This window comes from Schistocerca serialis, chromosome 2, assembly GCF_023864345.2.
Source record: "Schistocerca serialis cubense isolate TAMUIC-IGC-003099 chromosome 2, iqSchSeri2.2, whole genome shotgun sequence".
NCBI classification, from domain to species: domain Eukaryota; kingdom Metazoa; phylum Arthropoda; class Insecta; order Orthoptera; family Acrididae; genus Schistocerca; species Schistocerca serialis.
The window spans coordinates 445,515,932-445,535,845 of NC_064639.1; the positions used below are offsets into that span (position 1 = coordinate 445,515,932).

Genomic DNA, 19,914 nt, shown 5'->3' on the forward strand with positions numbered 1-19,914 from the left:
TCACAAGAACAGACATTGTGTGTGTGTTTCGAAAGTGCTATTTCTAGGGTAACCTATGCCCGATTTCAATCAGATCAATAGACAGTACGAAGTTTTGTAGTAAACATTATAGTGTAATGTTATATATTTATGGTTTATCCATATTAGTACAGAAAGTGAAATTATCAGTTCAGTAGATTTTCTGGTTCTAAAATTTACCATATTATGCAGTGTTATTACGTGTTGTTTTGTATGAACGTACATCAACTTGTACAAGGAAGAAACTCAGTTAATGCCTAATTAGGCTGGCGACCGTATTATTAACAGATTGGTAGCATATTCTGTGTTGTTTCTTGTCCATCCTAACGTGTAGTTGCATTTCGGACTTGCTTGACGTATCATTGTTATTACAGAGTGGGTGTAAGTCTGATTTGCCTCCATTCAGGTACACGCGGTCAATTTCTATACAAAAATCCTTTCTCATAAGGTGAAGCCCGTCAACTTACCATATTACAGGCTTTAATGAGTATCGTGTGCACAATATTACAGCCGACCGAAGTGGCCGAGCGGTTCTAGGCGCTACAGCCTGGAACCGCCTGACCGCTACGGTCGCAGGTTCGAATCCTGCCTCGGGCATGGATGTGTGTGATGTCCTTAGGTTAGTTAGTTAGGTTTAAGTATTTCTAAGTTCTAGGGGACTGATGACCTCAGAAGTTAAGTCCCATAGTGCTCAGAGCCATTTGAACCATTTCTGAACAGACATTACAGAGGATCTTATTAAGACTGAGACATTTGGATCGTCTTTAGTGTCAAGATATTCCATATCGAATGAGGTTCAGAACACACTGTTCAGCACCTATTGTCAACCGATACGTGTATGCGCGTAATTAAAGGAAACGTGTGTACAGATATTCTCCATTCTCAGAAACTTAACGGGCGCGTCATGTGTATAATTCATATCCGACGAGCTAAAAGTAAGTGTTCCTCAGAAAAGATGATAATACACTGTGTGTGTGTGTGTGTGTGTGTGTGTGTGTGTGTGTGTGTGTGTGTGAGAGAGAGAGAGAGAGAGAGAGAGAGAGAGAGAGAGAGAGATATGCATAATGGCCCCTCTACGACATACCATAAGGTGGCTTTCGAAGTCTACATGGAGATGTAGATGTAGATTGTCCCTCTAAGCTGTTCAGTGAGCTTCTGAAACACACTGTAAAGCTGTTTCTTGTGTGGCTGGTTTCGAAATTATAACAATTCGCCATGTGTTCCAAGAAATAGCTTTTGAATTAATCTGCCACCTCATTCTTTTTCACACTTCAGTTTACACGAGTAATACCAATTTACTGTTTTATCTTATTAGATTTTTTATTATAATAGAAGACATCATATATTTTTGCTGTTGCGTAAATGAAATACAAACTACTGGGACCAGTACCGAAGAAGAGTATCGACAGTTGTCTAGAAAAACTCTTACATCCATTTAATTTTTCAGTCGCATCAGATATCCTGTATCACCAGTTACGTAATTATTGTGGATTGAGCGTTTCTCTTTCAGCGTGAGTAGTTGTTATGAGTAAAGTGAAGGAAAACGAAACATTGATCAAATAACTGCTAACAAAATCCTGTTGTCCGCAGCTCGTGGTCGTGCGGTAGCGTTCTCGCTTCCCGCGCACTTGTTCCCGGGTTCGATTCCCGGCGGGGTCAGGGATTTTCTCTGCCTCGTGATGGCTGGGTGTTGTGTGATGTCCTTGGGTTAGTTAGGTTTAAGTAGTTCTAAGTTCCAGGGGACTGATGACCATAGATGTTAAGTCTCATAGTGCTCAGAGCCATTCTGAACCAAAATCCTGTATGTTTTTGATAGCAGTAGTTGTTCCCGTTCTGCACAACTATGTCTCGTATTACAAGCGATTAATCATTACTACAAATTCCATCATATATACATCTACATCTACATAAATACTGGACAACGCACCGCATGGCGCATGGCGGAATGTACCTCGGACCACTACTAGTCATTTCCTTCCTGTCTCACTCCTAAACACACTGTGTGAAAAACGACTGTCTACATGACTTCTTAAGGACGTAACCTCTCTTCTCTTCGTGCTCCTTACATGGAATGTACTTTGGCGGCAATAGAATATTTCCGCCGTCACCTTCAAGCCCCAGTTCTCTTAATATTTCTCATAGTATTCCGTGAAAAGACTGTCGCCTTCTCTTCATTTGAGTTCACGAAGCGTGTCCGTAATGACTGCGTGTCGTTAGAACCTACCAGTAACAAATATGGTAGCCCACGTCTGAATTCCTTCGATGTCTTCTTTTGATGCGTCGTCATATGGATGCGAAACACTCCAGCAGTACTCAAGAATAACTCGCACTAGGGTCCTGCTTATAAATGAATCACATGTTCCTAACCATCTCCCAATAAACCGAAATCGACAATTCACCTTCTTTACAACAGTCCTCATATGTCCGTTCCATTTTGTATCGCTTTGCTACGTTGAGCCCAAAGATATTTAAACGACGTGACAATGTCAAGCACGACATAACTAATAGTGTATCGAATGTTACAGATACGTTTTTCCTGCTCCTCCACATTAAATTACAGTTTTCTTCATTTAGAACTAACTGCCGCTCATCACACAAACTAGAAATTTAATCGAAGTCATCTTGTATACTGCCATAGTCACTCAACGACGACGCCTTCACCAGCAAGCAAGCGAAGATGGCTGCTCATAATGTCCGTCAGACCATAGAGAGTAAAAACGGTCCTATCAAACTTTCTGGACCACTCCTAACGATACCCTTGTCTCTGATAAACACACGACTTCGAGGACAAAGTACTGGGTTCCATTACATAAGATGTCTTCCAGCCACTCACATATATGGAATCTACGAGGCGTGTTTTTTAAGTAAGCACCTTTTTGAAATTAAAAAAGGACGTGCTGAGATATCTCAATAATTTTATTTTTACATGAAAGCCTGTACCTTAATCTACTTTTTTACATAATGTACGTCAATATTGAGGCACTTGTCATAACGTTGCACCAGTTTTTGAATATCCTCCTCATAGAAGTCTGCCGCCTGACTTGTTAACCACTGCATCACCACAGTTTCGACTTCGTCATCGTCTTGAAGACGCTCACCGCCCAGACGTTTCTTCATGTGCAGGAAAAGATGGTAGTCACTGGGCGCAAGATCGGGGCTGTACGGAGGATGATCTAGAGTTGCCCATCGAAAAGATGTGATGAGATCTTTGGTCTGATTCGCCTCATGCGGACGGGCAATGTCTTGCAGCAAAACGATGCCCTTGCTCAACTTCCATGGACTGTTGCTTTGATTCTGGTGTGACGTAGGCCAACCATGTTTCATCACCCGTTACAATTTGGCTTAAGAAATCATCACCGTTGTTGTGGTACCGCTCAAGGAAAGTCAATGCACTGTCTAAACGTTTGGTTTTGTGCACATCCGTTAACATTTTAGTTACCCAACCTGAGCACAGTTTTCGGTAATTCAAGTGCTCGGTCACAATGCCTTACAAAACACTACGAGAAACATTAGGAAAGTCATCCCGCAAGGAGGATATCGTAAAACGTCTGTTTTCTCTCACCTTATTGTCCACTTCCTGCACCAAACTTTCATTAACGACCGAAGGACGACCACTCCGTTGTTCATCAGGCACATTCGTGCGGCCATCTTTAAATGCTCTCACCCACTTTCTTACCATTCCATCACTCATAATGTTTTCTCCGTAAACTGCACAGATCTCACGATGAATGTCGGTCGCTTTTAGGCCTTTAGCACTAGGAAATCTTATAACAGCCCGTACTTCACATTCGGCGGGACTCACTATTATCGGATGCATCTTGAACACTCAGTACACAGCGTAAAAAAGGAAGAATCAGACTGTAATGGCATCAGCGCGTAGATTAAGGTACAGGCTCTCATGTAAAAATAAAATTATTGAGATATCTTAGCACGTCTTTCTTTAACTTCAAAACAGTACTTACTTAAAAAAACACGCTTCGTATTCCATGTGTTCGTACCTTGGTTAACAGTCTGCAGTGGTGCACCGTATCAAGTAAGTTTCAAAAATCTACGGAACAGGAATCTCCCCGTGCTTCGCAGGATATCGTGTGAGAAAACGGTGAGCTGATTTTCGCACAAGCGATGCTTTCTTCATCTGTGCTAATTCGTGCACCGAAGTTTATACGTCTCAAGGAACTATTTCATATTCGAACTGTGAATATATTCAAGAATTATGCAGCAAACCCATGTTAAGAATACGGGTCAATTATTTTGCGGGTTCGTTTTTTCACACTTCTCGTATAAGAAGGAGATGCTATGCCTTTTATACAGTCGCGTTTGGTCAAAGGAGTCACAGTTTAGGACATACTTCTCAGTGGATTTCCTGATGACCTGGTTAACTGCATGTCCCGTGGGTGCGGGGATAATAATTAGGAACGAGTACTCTATGCATGAAAACATACATTATCGTTTCGACGATGGAAAAAATTTTCAAAAGACAATATAAAATCTGTCATCCAGTTTCCTATCCAAAGTCGATTTGGCTTAAGAAATAAATCATGGAACAAACCGGCTGTAATAGATTTACTATCAGTGCTGTTAACTAATTTCTACTATTAGGTATTTTGAAGCGCTTGTGGCAGGCGTCAACCTTCACATCACATGTGGATAAATAGCCAGTACGCATTTAAAGGCACATGTCGCTTACATGTGTGTGTAACACAAATACAACCAACAGTTGTTTTAAACTCTACAAAGAAGCATCATTAATTCGATCTGGATTACAGAAACTTGTATCTGCTGTAGAAAAATTACGTATTTTTCAGGTATTTCGTATCATCCAAATCTATCTTGATGGCTTATTCTAACCTTTACGAAAATACTTGAAAGGACTGTATACCAGCGCTAAGTATTCTAAGCACATGCATTGATTTGTTTACTCATGAATCGGTTTTAATTGCTTTTTGTTGCGGTGTCTCTCAAGCACAAATTTTGTCTCTAGAAAATTTTAGAAAATCAAAATATATTTCATCATATTGACGAGTAAATATTATCTTACTTTGTGTTTGTTTAAGTCGCTCCATATTAGTGTCACCAGTCATAAAAGGAACCAGGTTGTAGCGACCTTCAGCGACAAGGGTCCACGGCTCTTCCGTCAGAAACGCACCGTCGTTTTCAGGTTCGGCAGTGGGTGTCCAGATGCAGTCGAACAAACTTAGGCTTTCCTGTAACAATGAATTTCTGTTTTGTACATCGTTTACTAAGTACATTTAATGAATTACACATTTAAAGAAAAATAGAGACATCTAAGCAAAAAATTGTTTTGAGCTTTGGTTTATTCGTACTTAATTTCACGTTAAGTATTATACTGTTATTATCACAACCTTTGCTATTAGTAATTACGTTAATCAGACCACTTATGAGAATGGAAAAATAAATTATTGTATCTCTCAATTAGTATCACAAGTCAGTAGAAAAGGCAGTCAGCCAACGTACTCTGGAAATTAACACTTTGGGTACCGATGTCTGTATTCGACGTTATTGACAGATACCCCACGATATATCTTGATAAACATCACTTTATACCTTCGTTCTTCGCCATACCTCATCTGTGGTTGCCCCCGCAGAAAAACAATGTAGGAACAGATTTGATTTTACAGATAGGTATAGATTTGGGTTATAGTGCCGTATACACTGCGAACAGAGGGGTTCACGATCAGCACGCTATTACTATGTTCGCAGCTGTGAACAGCGCTCGCGTGTTCGGCGCTGTCGGTTTTCTGGCGCCATCAGGCTCAGTGCTGACAGCGGTGTTACGTGCCCGTAACTTCTGCGCGCCCTGCTATGTGTTACACAGGATGCTCAACTTTTTCCGGCTCATGCGATGCTTGCGAGCGCACCTTAACGCGGCTAGCTACCTGGACAAACTATTTCAATGGAAAAAATTATGAAAGTCGTGGAAGGGGAAAATTTGAACGACCAGACTGAAAATAGTTGATTTTACCGCTTAGTCGGCAAACAGAAATGCATAATACTCCACCCAGTCCCTTGCTTCGCAACTAAACCTCTCGATGTGTCAATGACAGCGCTCGCTCACTAGATTATTACGTTAGTGTTATTGCGATCTGAAAGAAAACAGAACTTGATTTTATTTTCTTACTTCCGTTATTCGTATTTCGTTGTATTCAGTCTCCATACCGGGCCTGGGGCGTTATGCAGCATTTTGGATTAGGACTGTAGTATACATCTAGTGCCCCTGGTGTCAGCTGACAGTTTCTCATTCTGATGCACATGGTCTATCTGGTTTGCCGGCACTCGGCGAGAGAGTGGTGGGTTCCTAAGTCCTTGGGCACAAGGCGAATGTGGGTGCAGTTCACACAGCTGTTCCCTGACGCTTTACCTGTTGACAGACACAAGGTGCTGTCCATTGATGAGACTATCTGAGCCAGAATAGAACACTTCATCCGTGGGAATCGTGCACGAATTTCCTGAAACTTTTGGACAAGCGCAGAGAGTGGCTAAGGTATGTAATCCGAGTTATAATCTTAGGTGGATATAAAGTTCCTAACGGATATAGCTGAAGAAAGGCCAGTGAGCTCACATTGTGTATGTCCAATGATTTTGTCCACTTGCATTTAATTTCTTCGTCCTCAGAACTGAATGTTTAACGTTGACTATTCAGGTACTACGCAATCTGTTTCTGCCGCTCTTGAAAAGTATCCTAAATTTCTAAATACTCTTTTTAAATAACACCTGCAGTAATTGACCTTATAACAGCCTTACTGTTACTGTTTCCCTCCAATAATTCAAAAAGTTCTCGTCTATTAGTTACTACGAGTTCATGAGTAGATTCTGTAGCTACTTGCTAGAAGAAATTTTCACAGCGTAAACCTTAATCTTCCTTCCTTCCATTAATATTCATTAAGTAATGTTGACGAAATGGTTAAATGTAAAGAAATGCGATCATTTACAAATTCTGAAAACAAACTTAGTGTAATGATTTCTTAGTGTACGGGTCTACACCGTGAGCGGTCGTCTAAATGGTGAAAATTTTAACCACCGTAGGCTGTCAGTTTCATTCCTTTAATGCACCATGCATGTATATTACATTACTGGCCAGTTTCGGCCTCAGGCTATTACCAGATGTCCGCAAGTAATACCAAAAGTACAGTAAACGGGTATCAAATGTAAGGACCGTTTTACTACCGTAGCGAGGGACAGTAATGTTGTGTCACTTTATGATTTGTGTAAGGACATCAAGGACGGAGGCTGTTTTCGATAGTGACATATAAAACTGGCGCAACTTTTAAAAGAATGTAATAAGATCACATAGCATCATTGCAGCAATAACGAAAGTTTTGTTACGCCTATAAGTATTGTCAAAGTCCTTCATATAAGAGGCTTAATAAGAATTAACGACACGTACACAACACTGCGATCACATAATTGCAACTCACTCTGGCGATAACTTTGTCTCTGTAAAATGACAGTTCGTAGTATTCTCTGTGTTTGATGTTTGTTTCTCGCGATTTTTAGTGAATATGTCTTACGTATTCACTGTATTTTTGATATTATTTGCAGACATTTGATGATGACTGTAGGCCGAAACTGGCCAGCATTGTAATTTATGTGCGTGGCTCATTAAAGGAATAACCTGACTGCCTACGGTGGTTAAAATGATTCTACCATTTACACAAGCTTGGTGTGGTTAATCAGTTATACTTTTAAAACAGAACGGATTTACGGAATGGAAAAATGGCTAAACCAAAGAAAATACACTACACACATGAAAAGTTAGTCTCCTGCACAATTTGAACCAGTTTATACTTAAGCCAATTTGATGTCGTATTCAGTATATTCCAAATTTTAAACCTATTCCTCTGCTTTCACAACGAAAAAAAGACTATCTTCACAAAGATGTACTGCTAGCTGCAAGAGAGTCATGGATTGTTTCCGATAAAATGCGCCGGACAGGGTTCACTAGTAGTAAAAAAACAGCCTAATAACGCAAATTAGGAGGAGTAAGACTGAGAGTGTAAATAAAAATTTATTTCGATGATAAGAGATTACTGCAACATAACATTTGTAAGTAGCTTTACCACGCTTGTAAATGTATCAGTAAAAATTCGTGAATCCCAAGGACATAGCTTTCTCTTTGCTCAGAAAGTACAACCACTTTTTGTAGATCAAAGAATGTTGTTAAAATACAGTACATACCTCTTCCGACAGAGCGGCAGTGATGTTCGTCACTAATGCACTCGCCTTTGCAGTTTTGAGGAAATTTAAGAGATCAGTGGAATTTTCGCCAGTATAGCCCAGGTATTTGGCAAACCGCACCGCTCTGTCTGGAGCACTTTTTTTGAACGCCCAAGTGTTTGATGCTGCTCCACTCATCGCTATGGCGTTCTTGAACAGACCTAATGAGCAGTGAAAGCTTACAATTAAAAACAGTAGTTTGGTAGCACTGAAGAGAAACGAATACATTAATGCAGAACAGGTTAAGACTTCCACCTTTCACTTAAGCCGAGGGGCGACAAGGAAAGAAGGACATTGTTTTCCGTTCAAGAGAGAAGCCATAGACTGTCTTCCGATTGTTATAAGTGAACTACATTGTGTATTTTTTGCACCATTTCGGGATTCATCGACGTCTAGATCTCCTGCGTATCCTCCAAAAGGACTATCGATTCGGTAGAAAAAAAGGCTTTAGTGAAACGTAGTAAAAAATCCATTTGCATGTTGCGAAACGGCTGAAGGAGCCCAAAACGCACAATGTAGTGTAGAGATGCTTACGTCTCCGGTGAACCTGTTTCATGGTACTGCATCGTGTGATCACCTGCGTGGTATGATCGCCTTCGCAGAATATATCTTTCTGAGGTTATGTTGCAACGTTAAGAGAATGATCTGCCTATGCCCGTATTCTAAAAAAGTTAGTACTGTATGTCTTTGACAATGGGTGTCTTTATAGATGGAGGAATCTGGTAGGGAGTAAAAAAGGAAACCGTCCCTGCGTATAGGATAACCTGAAAGTAACTGTATCTAGAAGGCCAAACAGAGAATATAGGCACAGACTTTCTGAATACGAACCGAGTTTTACCATTATGCCTCCTTGCCTTTCCAGGCGATATCTATGGTGTCTATGTAGGAGGCACAGATATATGGTTAGAGGAATGAAAACACTCACTTTATTAAGTACGATCGAGACAGTCTAAAGGTGATTGTGCTGTTCCAGTTCATAATTATAGATATGACTGGATGTAGTGATTTAGGGAACCATAGTGACGTGTAAACAGACCTACACACTGTAATGCAAACAATTTATGTTGGACGAAATCGTGGCTGTTATGAGCTTCAACTGATAACGCAATAACTGCGTTTATCGATAAATTGTGACATTGAGTGGTAACAAAGGAAAACTGTATAGACAAATAAATATTTTGCTAATTTAAATAAATCCATCTAATGGTGGTCGTAAATCCTCAAAATTCATAGTGGCAAGATGAATGAGTGCCTGTTCACCTCTCTATGCCTGCTTCACACACACACACACACACACACACACACACACACACACACACACACACACACACACACGGGCGCGCTCACACACACACATACACACACACACACACACACACACACACACACAAAATATATATAAATGTAAGTTTCTTGTGAAGAGGTCTTCTAGATGAGCAATTAGTTTGAGAAATCTACAGTAGTTACCTTTGCTCAGTGGAGACAGAACGTGGTAATGAACGGATGCACCTCCAGCGCTTTGTCCGAAAATGGTTACTTTTTGTGGATCACCACCAAAAGCCTCTATATTCCTCTGCACCCAACGAAGTGCCTCTGTCTGGTCCTTAAGACCCATGTTCCCAGGGACCAGATCATCTCCGGTGCTTAGGAAACCTACGATAATTCATTGTTGTGAGGTAAAGGGCACACTTAGACACATACTAACAAACTAATAACATAAAAACTTCTGTGCTAAATGCTCAGAAGTCGAAATCTAGGATTTGTGCCAGCACATTTCTAAGGGGATTACACTGTATTACGTTAATGCTTTTCATGTAGCGTTATTTGCCGAAATAAACCCAAATTATACATGTACAAAACATACACCGAAGCTGCGGTTTTTTTCAGTTTACAAACATTAATGTTCTTCATAAGTTAAAGAAAGAATTACATTTAAATTAGGCACCAGCGCTTTGTCAAAACTTTGAGAAGCAAAACATTCAAACTCTGAACTGTAGCTATTAAAACTGACACTTGTATCTTCGCATAACTGAATATGTACAGAATGTGTGTGAAATCTTATGGGACTTAACTGCTAAGGTCATCAGTGCCTAAGCTTACACACTACTTAACCTACATTATCCTAAGGACAAACACACACATCCATGCCCGAGGGAGAACTCGAACCTCCGCCGGGACCAGCCGTACAGGCCATGACTGCAGCGCCAGAGACCCCTCGGCTAATCCCGCGCGGCTGAATATGTACACACACATCTTTCGAAATTATTATGTATTTTGCTATTAGATAGCATTCGTGACACCATATCATGTTAACGTTAATCTAGTGTCAACTTTAATACTTTATTCCGTTTTTGTTGTTCCGTTAGTTGCATATGTAAAAGTAATAATGAGAAGGAAAAGATTACGAGTTTTGCAGTAGAATTCAAGTTTTGCTGTCATATTTTTTCAGAGTAATATGGAATCAAGGTACTGGGAATCAGAGTACTTTCGGAACACCTCTTTCTGTGGGTAAAAGTGAAAGTAAAATTGATGCTGGAAGTTAGGCCAGCTCACAATGGCATTTTACTCGAATAGTATTGCTGAATACATTGCACAAAGTCGTGTAGACATTACCGTAAAAGAGAGTAATATGAACGCCAACTGAAAACCTAGATACAATAGTTGGGAAACTGCTCTAAAACCTTCTTGAGCCATTGTGCCATTGTGCGTTCACATCTTGTGTGTAACGAATCGTACAGTCTGAGAATCGCTAGAAGCTAGCTGGAGGATGCTTCCGTGGACGGAAAAGGCTGACTGCCCCAGACAGTGAGAATGTAATTACGAGACAGCTTCCTGTAAGTGAAGAAAACTACGAGATTTCCCACTGTTGTGAATGTAATCAGTTCTGGTGGTAAGGCGCTGGCGCGGCATATTCACACTGCAAACCACAGCGTCATGTTATACCCGAATTTGGCTTTAGCTCATCCACCGATCGAAAACGCAGCTCACTGCAAATTAACAAAAACTTGAATTTGAATCTCATCTTACAAATCTTTTCAAACGCTTTAGTTCAGCAACATTTCCTCTGAGTATAATAGCTGATTTTGGTTATGAAATCATTTGAAAATTTACTTCGCAATTTTCCGTTGATCGATGTGGTATGGAACAGTTCTCTGGGAAATTTCCACACACAGACACAAAGTGATTGTTCACCGTACAGAATATGGATGATAACAATGCTTCATTTGTGTGGACATAGCGTGAACAGTTGCCCTATATTTACTGGAGACATTTTAAATAAATGCAAGGAAGTGTGTATTTTTGTCACGAAACGTGTGTCATGTAAAATATCGTCAGCGGTCTGCAGTGAAATAGATTTACAGTTGGCGTGCTTTCTAAATCTAAAAGGATCTACAAAGACATGTTTATGTTCATAGCAGGAATTGTTGTCTGCTTGTCCATTTTTGAGTTACTCTGTTGTTGGACACTGCCGTTTTGTTTGCATACGCTGACATTGTTTTGCAGATCTCCAAATTCACTGATGTAAAATATGAAGCAACGTAACACCACTGATTTTGTTTACATATTTCTGGCTAAACACGTCCCTCGTTATTTTTTTATTTTGTGTGTGTGTGTGTGTGTGTCTGAGTAATGTTGCCACGAAAAGAACATTTTTAGTCTGGTGAAAACTAAAGCTACTGTTAAGCTGGCACAGACAGAACTTTTTAGACGAAGTGAAAACGAAGGATAGCGGTTAAGTTGGCAACACTTTTCACACAAAACGGACATACGTTTAGCCAGAAGTACTGTACGTAAAAAAAAAAAAAACAAAAAAAAAACAGTAGCGCTGCTATGTTGTGTCGTCGTTTTGCATGAAGAATTGTGTACAATAGAAAAGCAATGTGGGATTATGGAAATACTTTAGCAGTGCCACACGATGCAACACATAAAAAATATGCAAGCAGACGACATTTGCTGATGTAAGCGAGAATGAACACGAGATACCCTAAGTGAAATCCACATCTTTTGTAACAAACTGTTTGTAGATCTAGAAATCAAATAAAATAGTAAATATGTTTGATTGCAGACCACAAATGACGTTTTATATCAAGAAAACGAAACCCTTTTTGTGACGTATATATGACATTTCTTATAGTTACACAGATCGATTTAATAAACTTTAGTGAAGAAAACATCAGGTAACCATTCTAGAAATTAAAGTGGGCAAAACATTAAAAAAAATTTGCATACCAACCAGAACCTCTCAGTACACGTACTTTTTTAGTATATTTGTTGCGATCAATGAGGCACAATTTGAAGATAATCGTAGCATTCATAAATTTACTGCTAAGAACACAAGTAGCATCGACTGGCCACAACTTAACTGTACACTCGCACAGAAAGAAACAAAGTATGCAACCATGAAAAAATGTTTAGCCACCTACCATGTGAGGTGAAGGTAGACAGTAAAATACTTTAAAACAAACCGACATCATTTCCACTTGACATTTCATTCTATTCGACAGAAGAAAATTGTGAGCGATAGTATAAATTAAAAAGGGGGGGAAAATTCAGTTACGTAAATGGCCACGACGTAACTATTTGTAAACATGTTGGCACGTTGTACGTCGTTGAGAGTTCACGAGAATATGATCCATGGAGCATGCAAACATTAAGCCGAACTAAACTTAAGCCTGGTGTGGACCATGGCTGTACAGCCCCCCACGTTCGACTTCACCAGTCTGTTGCTGGTTAGGGAGCTCCATGAACTCGCTCAGGTCGCCATGATGAAAGTCGGATTCGGATAGATTGGGGAGACACATTTTGATAATAAACAAGGCATTTGAAATACAGGGGGTAACTAATGAGAGGCTAGAATGTTTCGTACTCTGATCTTCAGCCAAGACTTTGCAATAAGCCAAGAAATTTGTGGACCAACCATTGATGTAATTCTGCAGCTGGGCTCTGCAATAGTGGTGTTGTAGTAACCTGCAATGCGGCGTTTCCAGCAGTGTGTCATTATTGGTTGAGAATGAAAATTTGGATAAAGTAGAAGATACAATAGAACTGGTATTTTCGATGAAGTAGCTGAATGAAACAATTGCTGTCATAAATGCCTGTCAAAGGAAATAGGGAAACACTGAAGAGGAAGATGTAGATACAGTATGTGAAGGAACCAACGGGATTCCAATTTAATTTTATAACTGAAGTGGACTGTTTATAGTGGTTTTCAGTTTATGCATCAATGGATAACTTCTGCACGGAATGTCATCTGCTCCCGGGGCCATGTTTCGACTTAGGTCCTTCAGTGTTCTGTCAAATGCTCCTCATAGTATTATATCTCTCATCTTTACCTACGTCCTCTTTCAGTTCCGTAATACTGCCTTCAAGTTCATCTCCTTAGTATAGACCCTCTATAGATTCCTTCCACCTTGCAGCATTTTCTTCTTTGGTTATGACCAGGCTTCCATCTGAGCTCTCATATTCGTACATCTGCTTCTCTTTCTTCCAAAGGCCTCTTTAATTTTCCTGTAGGCTGTAACTGTCTGTCTCGTAGTGCTGTAAGCTTCTTAATCGTTACATTTGTCCTCTAGCCATTCCTGCTTAACCATTTAGCACATCGTATCAATCCCAATTTTAGATGTTTCTTTCTCTTTGCGTGCTTCAGTTGCTACATTTTTATGTTTTCTGCTTTCATCAATTAAATGCAGTAGCTGTTACGTTATTCAAGGATTTCCACTAGGCGTTGTCTTTTTGTCTTCGAGGTCCTCCGCTGCCTTCATTATTGCATCCCTCGAAGCTACCTATTCGTCTTCTACTGTATTCCTTTCGCCTGTTCTACTCAATCGTTGTCTAATTCTTCCTCTGAATCTCTCAGAAACCTCTGGTTCTTTCAACTTATTTAATTACCACCTTCTTAATTCATTATCTCTTCGCAATTTCTTCAGTTTTGGTCTACAGTCTGCAGTGTTTCCTTTCCTCGGGGTTCTGCCGTGAAAATATAAAATAGAAAATCTGATTGGGTTTTGAATTTTGGTGGTTTCAGTTGCGGATAAGGCGGACTTCGTATTATTGATTGAGATAGTGCTGTAATTTGACCGTGCATGGCAGACCGGGTCGGCAACACTACAAAAAGCGACTGTACGGAAATAGCATCAGAAGCTAGTGGAAATTTACCTTATAATCTTGTTAGAAACGCAGTACTAATTACAATATAGTCTTCATGACTGTCCGCCTAATTTCTCTTGTAGGACGACCCGTCTTTCACTTTTCTCCGTCTGTTGAAAACTTCTTCAAGTTGTCACTGTCATGATTAATTTACAAATTTGGCGGTAACCACCTCGAATCACTATTGAAACAACCTCGCTTTGTAAGATAATTTTAATTTCCACCCAAAAGCACATTCAACACAGCGCCGAAAAATACACGTCTTTCGTATCAAGACAAGAGAGAGAGTAATCAATTAGCTGTTAAAAACAAAACCTACGCAAAAGTAAAAAAAAAAAAAAAATCAAAATTATTTATAAAAATCGGTCGCTGGCGCAGCGCTCTTCCGCATGCGCGAACGTAAATTATATCTTTGCATTGGCGGACGCGCGGTAGTCAAAGTACCATTACAAGTCAATAACCAATAAATTGCGTGCAGACTGCACATCTGCCCCTGCAAGCGTCTTACAATTCAAAATCTGTTTCCGGAAGGTCTGTCTTACCATTATATAGTCAATCTTAAACCTTGCGGTACCTCCAGGTCACTTCCATGTATACAGCCTTGTTTCGTGATTCTTAAACCAAGCCTTATCCTCAGTTGGCGGCTTCCTCATTTATTCCTTTCCATACTCACCTACTATTTTTCATTCTCTTTCTTTTCCCACGAGCGAATTCCATTCCCTCGTCACAATTAAATTATTGTCTCCGGTAACTATCTGAACGATTTCTTTCATCTCATTACACATTTCTTGAACCTCTTCGCCATCTGCGAAGATAGTTGGCATACAGACTTGTAGTACAATGGTGGCTGTGGGCTTCATGTATATCTTGGCTGCGGTAATGGGTTCACTACGGAGTCCTTAGTAGCTTATCCACATTCCTATTATGTTATTCATTATTAAACCTACTCCTGAATTATCCGTATTTTTTTCTATTTATAACCCTATGTTCACCTGACCATATGTCCTGTTCTTCCTGCCACCTAGCTTCAGTAATTACAACTTAATCTAACTTGAAATTATTAATTTTTCTTTTTAAATTCTCCAACCTATTCGTCCGATTAAGGAATCTAACAACGCTCGCTGCGAATCGTAGAACGCCAGTTTCGTTTCTCCTGATGTGTATAAAGGCAAAAGAGGCGGATGGCAGCTCTAGAGTACTGATAGGTAAGGGATAATCTGTCGGTATTCCAAATAAAAGGCAGTGTTAGAGATATTCATGTCCTTTGTGAAATCTAGGAACTGGAGCCTCCAGCACCATACACAGGATTATCTCCCTCACTAAGAGCTGCTTGCTGCTCAAGGTACTCTCCGTGTAGTATATACTTAAACTAAACTAAACACTGTCCAAACAGAACTCGGAAGGCCCAACGGCACTGACCGACCGCCGTGTCACCATTTGCCTATACGTGTCAACGGTGAGGATACTCCGAGGCAGGTGGTCAGCACATTGTTCCCCCTGCCTTTGTCAGTTTGCGGGATTCGACCCGCTACTTCTCAATGAAGTATCTCCTCAATTTGCCTCACAAGGGCTGAGTGCACCCCGTTTGCCAACAGTGCTCGTCAGACTGCACGGTCACCCATCCAGCTGTCAGCCAAGCACGACAGAGCTAAACCTTGTTGATCCGACGGGAACCTGTGGTACCACTGCGGCAAGGGCGTTGGCAGTAGCAAATAGTTATTCTGCACTAAACTGGAACATGTCTAACATCTGAATCATTAAGAAATATTATTTATCTGGAACTGTGTTTTATGTTTTATTGGTATTGGCAATGCGTTCAGCACATTCGAAATTGAAAATGTTTGGTTATGGGAACGGTCGAGAATATTGTTTCCATTCAATGATGAGTCAACTTCAGTGATTGTCACATGTCCTAATTCCATCAACATTTCAATGTTATCGGAGCATACTGAGGCACACATTGGTGTTTAGAAACATTCAGAGCACTCACCACCACATTACGAAATGTTCCGTACCTTATTACAGCGACTTATTAAAAGCTAGTTACGTATTTGTGAAAAATTTGTGTTAACTCGTAAGAAATAGAAGTTTGCATGACGAAGATACAGTGTTTTCAAATCATCATTTCTGATATATGTACTAGTATTATCTTCCTCTCCTGCTTAATATGTATATATGAAGATAGTAACTGTTCTCGAAAGAACAGATACCATTGATGACCGTGCAGCTTCTCTAGAGTAAATGATAATTAATTGAAACCCTCAACTGTCGACAAGTGTTGTTGAAATAACTCGATGTGGACTGCTAAAAATGTGTGTCCCGGCCAGGACACGAATCCGGCATCTCCTGCTTACATGACAGACGCTCTACCTATCTGAGCCACCGAGGACACAGGTCTGCAGGGACTCATCTCTAGCACGTTTCCCGTGAGACCCACATTCCCAACCGTCCACAATCTACATACGTAATGTACCTAATAGATATTTGACCATCCCCATTATGTATGTAGATTGTGGATGGTTGGGAATGTGGGTCTCACGGGAAGCGTGCACGGGATATGTCCCTGCAGACCCGCTGTTTCTCTGTGTCCTCGGTGGCTCAGCTGGATAGAGCGTCTGCTATGTAAGCAGGCGATCACGGGTCCGAGTCCCGGGCAGGGCACACGTTTTTAGCTGTTCCCATCGAGGTATATCAACAACACCCGTCGGCAGCTGAGGGTTTCAATTAATTATCATTTATTGCTTAATATGTTGTCTTAATCCGTTCTCCGTATGGAGCCACTGCATATCGGACTACAGCTTATTTACCATCTATCATATCACACTCCAGGCTGACTCAGTTGCCTTCAATCTTTTATGAGCGAAGTTTGATTTATTCTGTAATTACTACGTAACATTGGCCTAATTTTGTAAGATTTTGACACTTCACGTAAGTGAATAAGTAATTTTGTGCGTTACCCAGAATTCCCAGTCGATAATTTATGTTGACGAGTATGACATCCTGGTCCACATAGTAGTACGGTTTCGCAGAAGAACCAGTTCCTGATGTGAAACATCCTCCGTGGATGAAAACCATAACGCTTTTCAGTGTTCCGTTTCTCAATGGCGTCTGCAATAACACACACAACAATCGAATTGTAAATTAGAATCAAATGCTTCCATTTTTTTTTCACTCTGGTGCTGTTTACATGTTAGTCTAAGAAAATTAAAAGCTCGTTGTCTCATAGCTGTTTATTACAACATAATACGTACCCCTGGGCCATAAAGATCGAGGTACAGGCAGTTCTCTCCACCAGTCGATTTCCCGCTGCTGTGTAGCTGTACGCAAGTGCGTTGCGTCTTCAAGGCGTCTCTCACACCAGTCCAAGGCGCCCTTTTCACCGGAGGCTGCAGAAAGACAGCTCCTGTTTATGTGAGATAAGTCTATACGGCAGTATCAGAGAGACGTAAATAAAATGAAAATAAGAAACAGCGAAAAAATTGCAAATAAACTGTTAGGGACATAGGTAAAGAAGGAAGCTGTTCTGTAGATGTGAAGCCTATGACAGAACCAACAACTGAGTATGTTATTTGAGTGCAATCCTCATACCAACTGCCAATACTACCCATATCGGAGCATCATCAGGTCTGTTTAGTATTATTCATTACTACACATTAATATTGTCTTTAGCACATAAAGGTCAGCACAATGCTGCAGCTAAAATTTTTTGTCGCTTACCCTGTGATACCGACAGTAAAGCGAAACTTGAAAATAATTTTAAAAATACTCTACTAAGCACTCCTCTAATTCCCTAAAAGAAGTTATATTTTTTTAATACGTGCAAAACTCTGCGTGGAAATTACTATCTCACATCTTTGTTAGAAAAAAACGCCTTGCAAAAGGTCAGATGATTCTAAGCACTATGAGACTTAACACCTGAGGTCATCAGTCCCCTAGACTTAGAACTACTTAAACCTAACTAACCTAAGGACAACACACACATTCATGCACGAGGCAGACTTCGAACCTGCGATCGTAGCAACAGCGCGGTTCCGGACTGAAGCGCCTAGTACCGCTCGGTCACATCGGCTGGCGCAAAAGGTCAGTATGTAATCATATTCAGAAATGAATGTGTAATTTGAATGTAAAATGACTCGCTCCACATCATTATGATTAGTCGTACAGATGATCTATGGAACGTGAAACTAACGTCAAATACTTACTGTCCGTATTCAGCAGTGAAAGTGGGGAAAAATGTATAATTGCATTTTATTATTAACCTCAGTTAATATTTCTCTATTGATTTTATCGTCGACATCATAACCAAATTGATCTCCTGAATCCTCATGTTCATTTCTAATTCTTGCTACCCATGCTTTTTGGTTTTCAATCGAGACAGAGTGTTTGGGGCTTCCGTATGCGATGTATAACTGATATTTTATTTCTTCTGACTGTACTAAAATATGATTCGATGTGTAGACTTTTTAATATTTGCAGTTTACCGAGGCGACATCTTTAAATAAAATTAGAGTATCGTTGACGTCCCACATCGTTGGTTTTAAATCAAGAAACACATGTTTAGGAATCTGGATCGGGATGATATTACCGACCGATTTATTTGGATTACGAATGCAGCCTCTGTTATATTTACTGAGGCGTTCTGTGTAACGTAAATCTCGAATTATTGGCTTTATTTCGTTCACGACAGGAGAAGTTATTAGATATTTATGCGAGTAAGAATTTCCACTAGCTTCACGTTCCCAAACTTGCGCTTTGGGTCAAAGATCGATGTAACACGCTGACCTGTCTCATTTCCTGTAAATTTCACACACTACTTTCGATGCTCATTCCATCAATAGTGTAACATTCATGGCTTTACCCCTTACAGATTTCCGCACTACAAAGTTGTACTCTTCAGATTCTGCTACAGTTTTCGTAAGCGAGTACCCATTCTCATTTTATAGGTGAAGATGAAAATGATAAGACTGCAAGTTGTTGGTTTTGTTTGGCGTCCATCCCCTTCTGTGCTACCAGAACACTGTAACTATGTAACAATCCTGTCACTGGCTGGCGAAATATTAGTGGCAGTCAATAGAAGATGCCTTCTTGGGTGCCCGTCTCCTGTCGATTCCGAGGTGCAGAAAGCTAAATTTCCGTTGCTGCGTGGTCGCCTAGGAAATTTTCACGGTCCCGCAAGCTTCCAGTTTACGGAGTGTTTACAAAGAAGTTCAGCTTTTCGGAGAAAACTCAGGATTGTCTGGCATCTGCTGTGTTTGTTTCTCGTGGGCAGAGGGACCAGCTAAGATGTTTGCTTTTCTCGTGCCGAGAGGGCAACAACTGGCCAGTCCCTTCTGCTAGTTGTGAGACAATCACAACAAAGCTTAGCGGCATATACCGTCCTTAGCGTTTTGTCTGCATTGTCGTCCTCTGAGATACGATGTAGTTGGACCGCATCATTAAACACGTAAGGCTTCCTTATACGTGTGGCATCCGTTAGGTTTGAGCCTGTTTTAGTCAGTACATCGCTCTATGGAG

At 40.4% G+C, this 19,914-nt stretch overlaps 1 protein-coding gene across 1 annotated transcript in view; it reads right to left on the minus strand.

The window, feature by feature from the left end:
* The window catches only part of LOC126456059 (esterase FE4-like), a 78,900-nt gene that overhangs the window by 36,712 nt on the left and 22,274 nt on the right, over positions 1-19,914 (minus strand). The window contains exons 3-7 of the mRNA XM_050091814.1: positions 17,652-17,786; positions 17,358-17,508; positions 9,721-9,906; positions 8,215-8,414; positions 5,057-5,222 (exon numbers count right to left, since the gene is read on the minus strand). Coding sequence (XP_049947771.1) covers positions 5,057-5,222; positions 8,215-8,414; positions 9,721-9,906; positions 17,358-17,508; positions 17,652-17,786 — 838 coding nt within the window. The remainder of the gene's footprint in view (positions 1-5,056; positions 5,223-8,214; positions 8,415-9,720; positions 9,907-17,357; positions 17,509-17,651; positions 17,787-19,914) is intronic.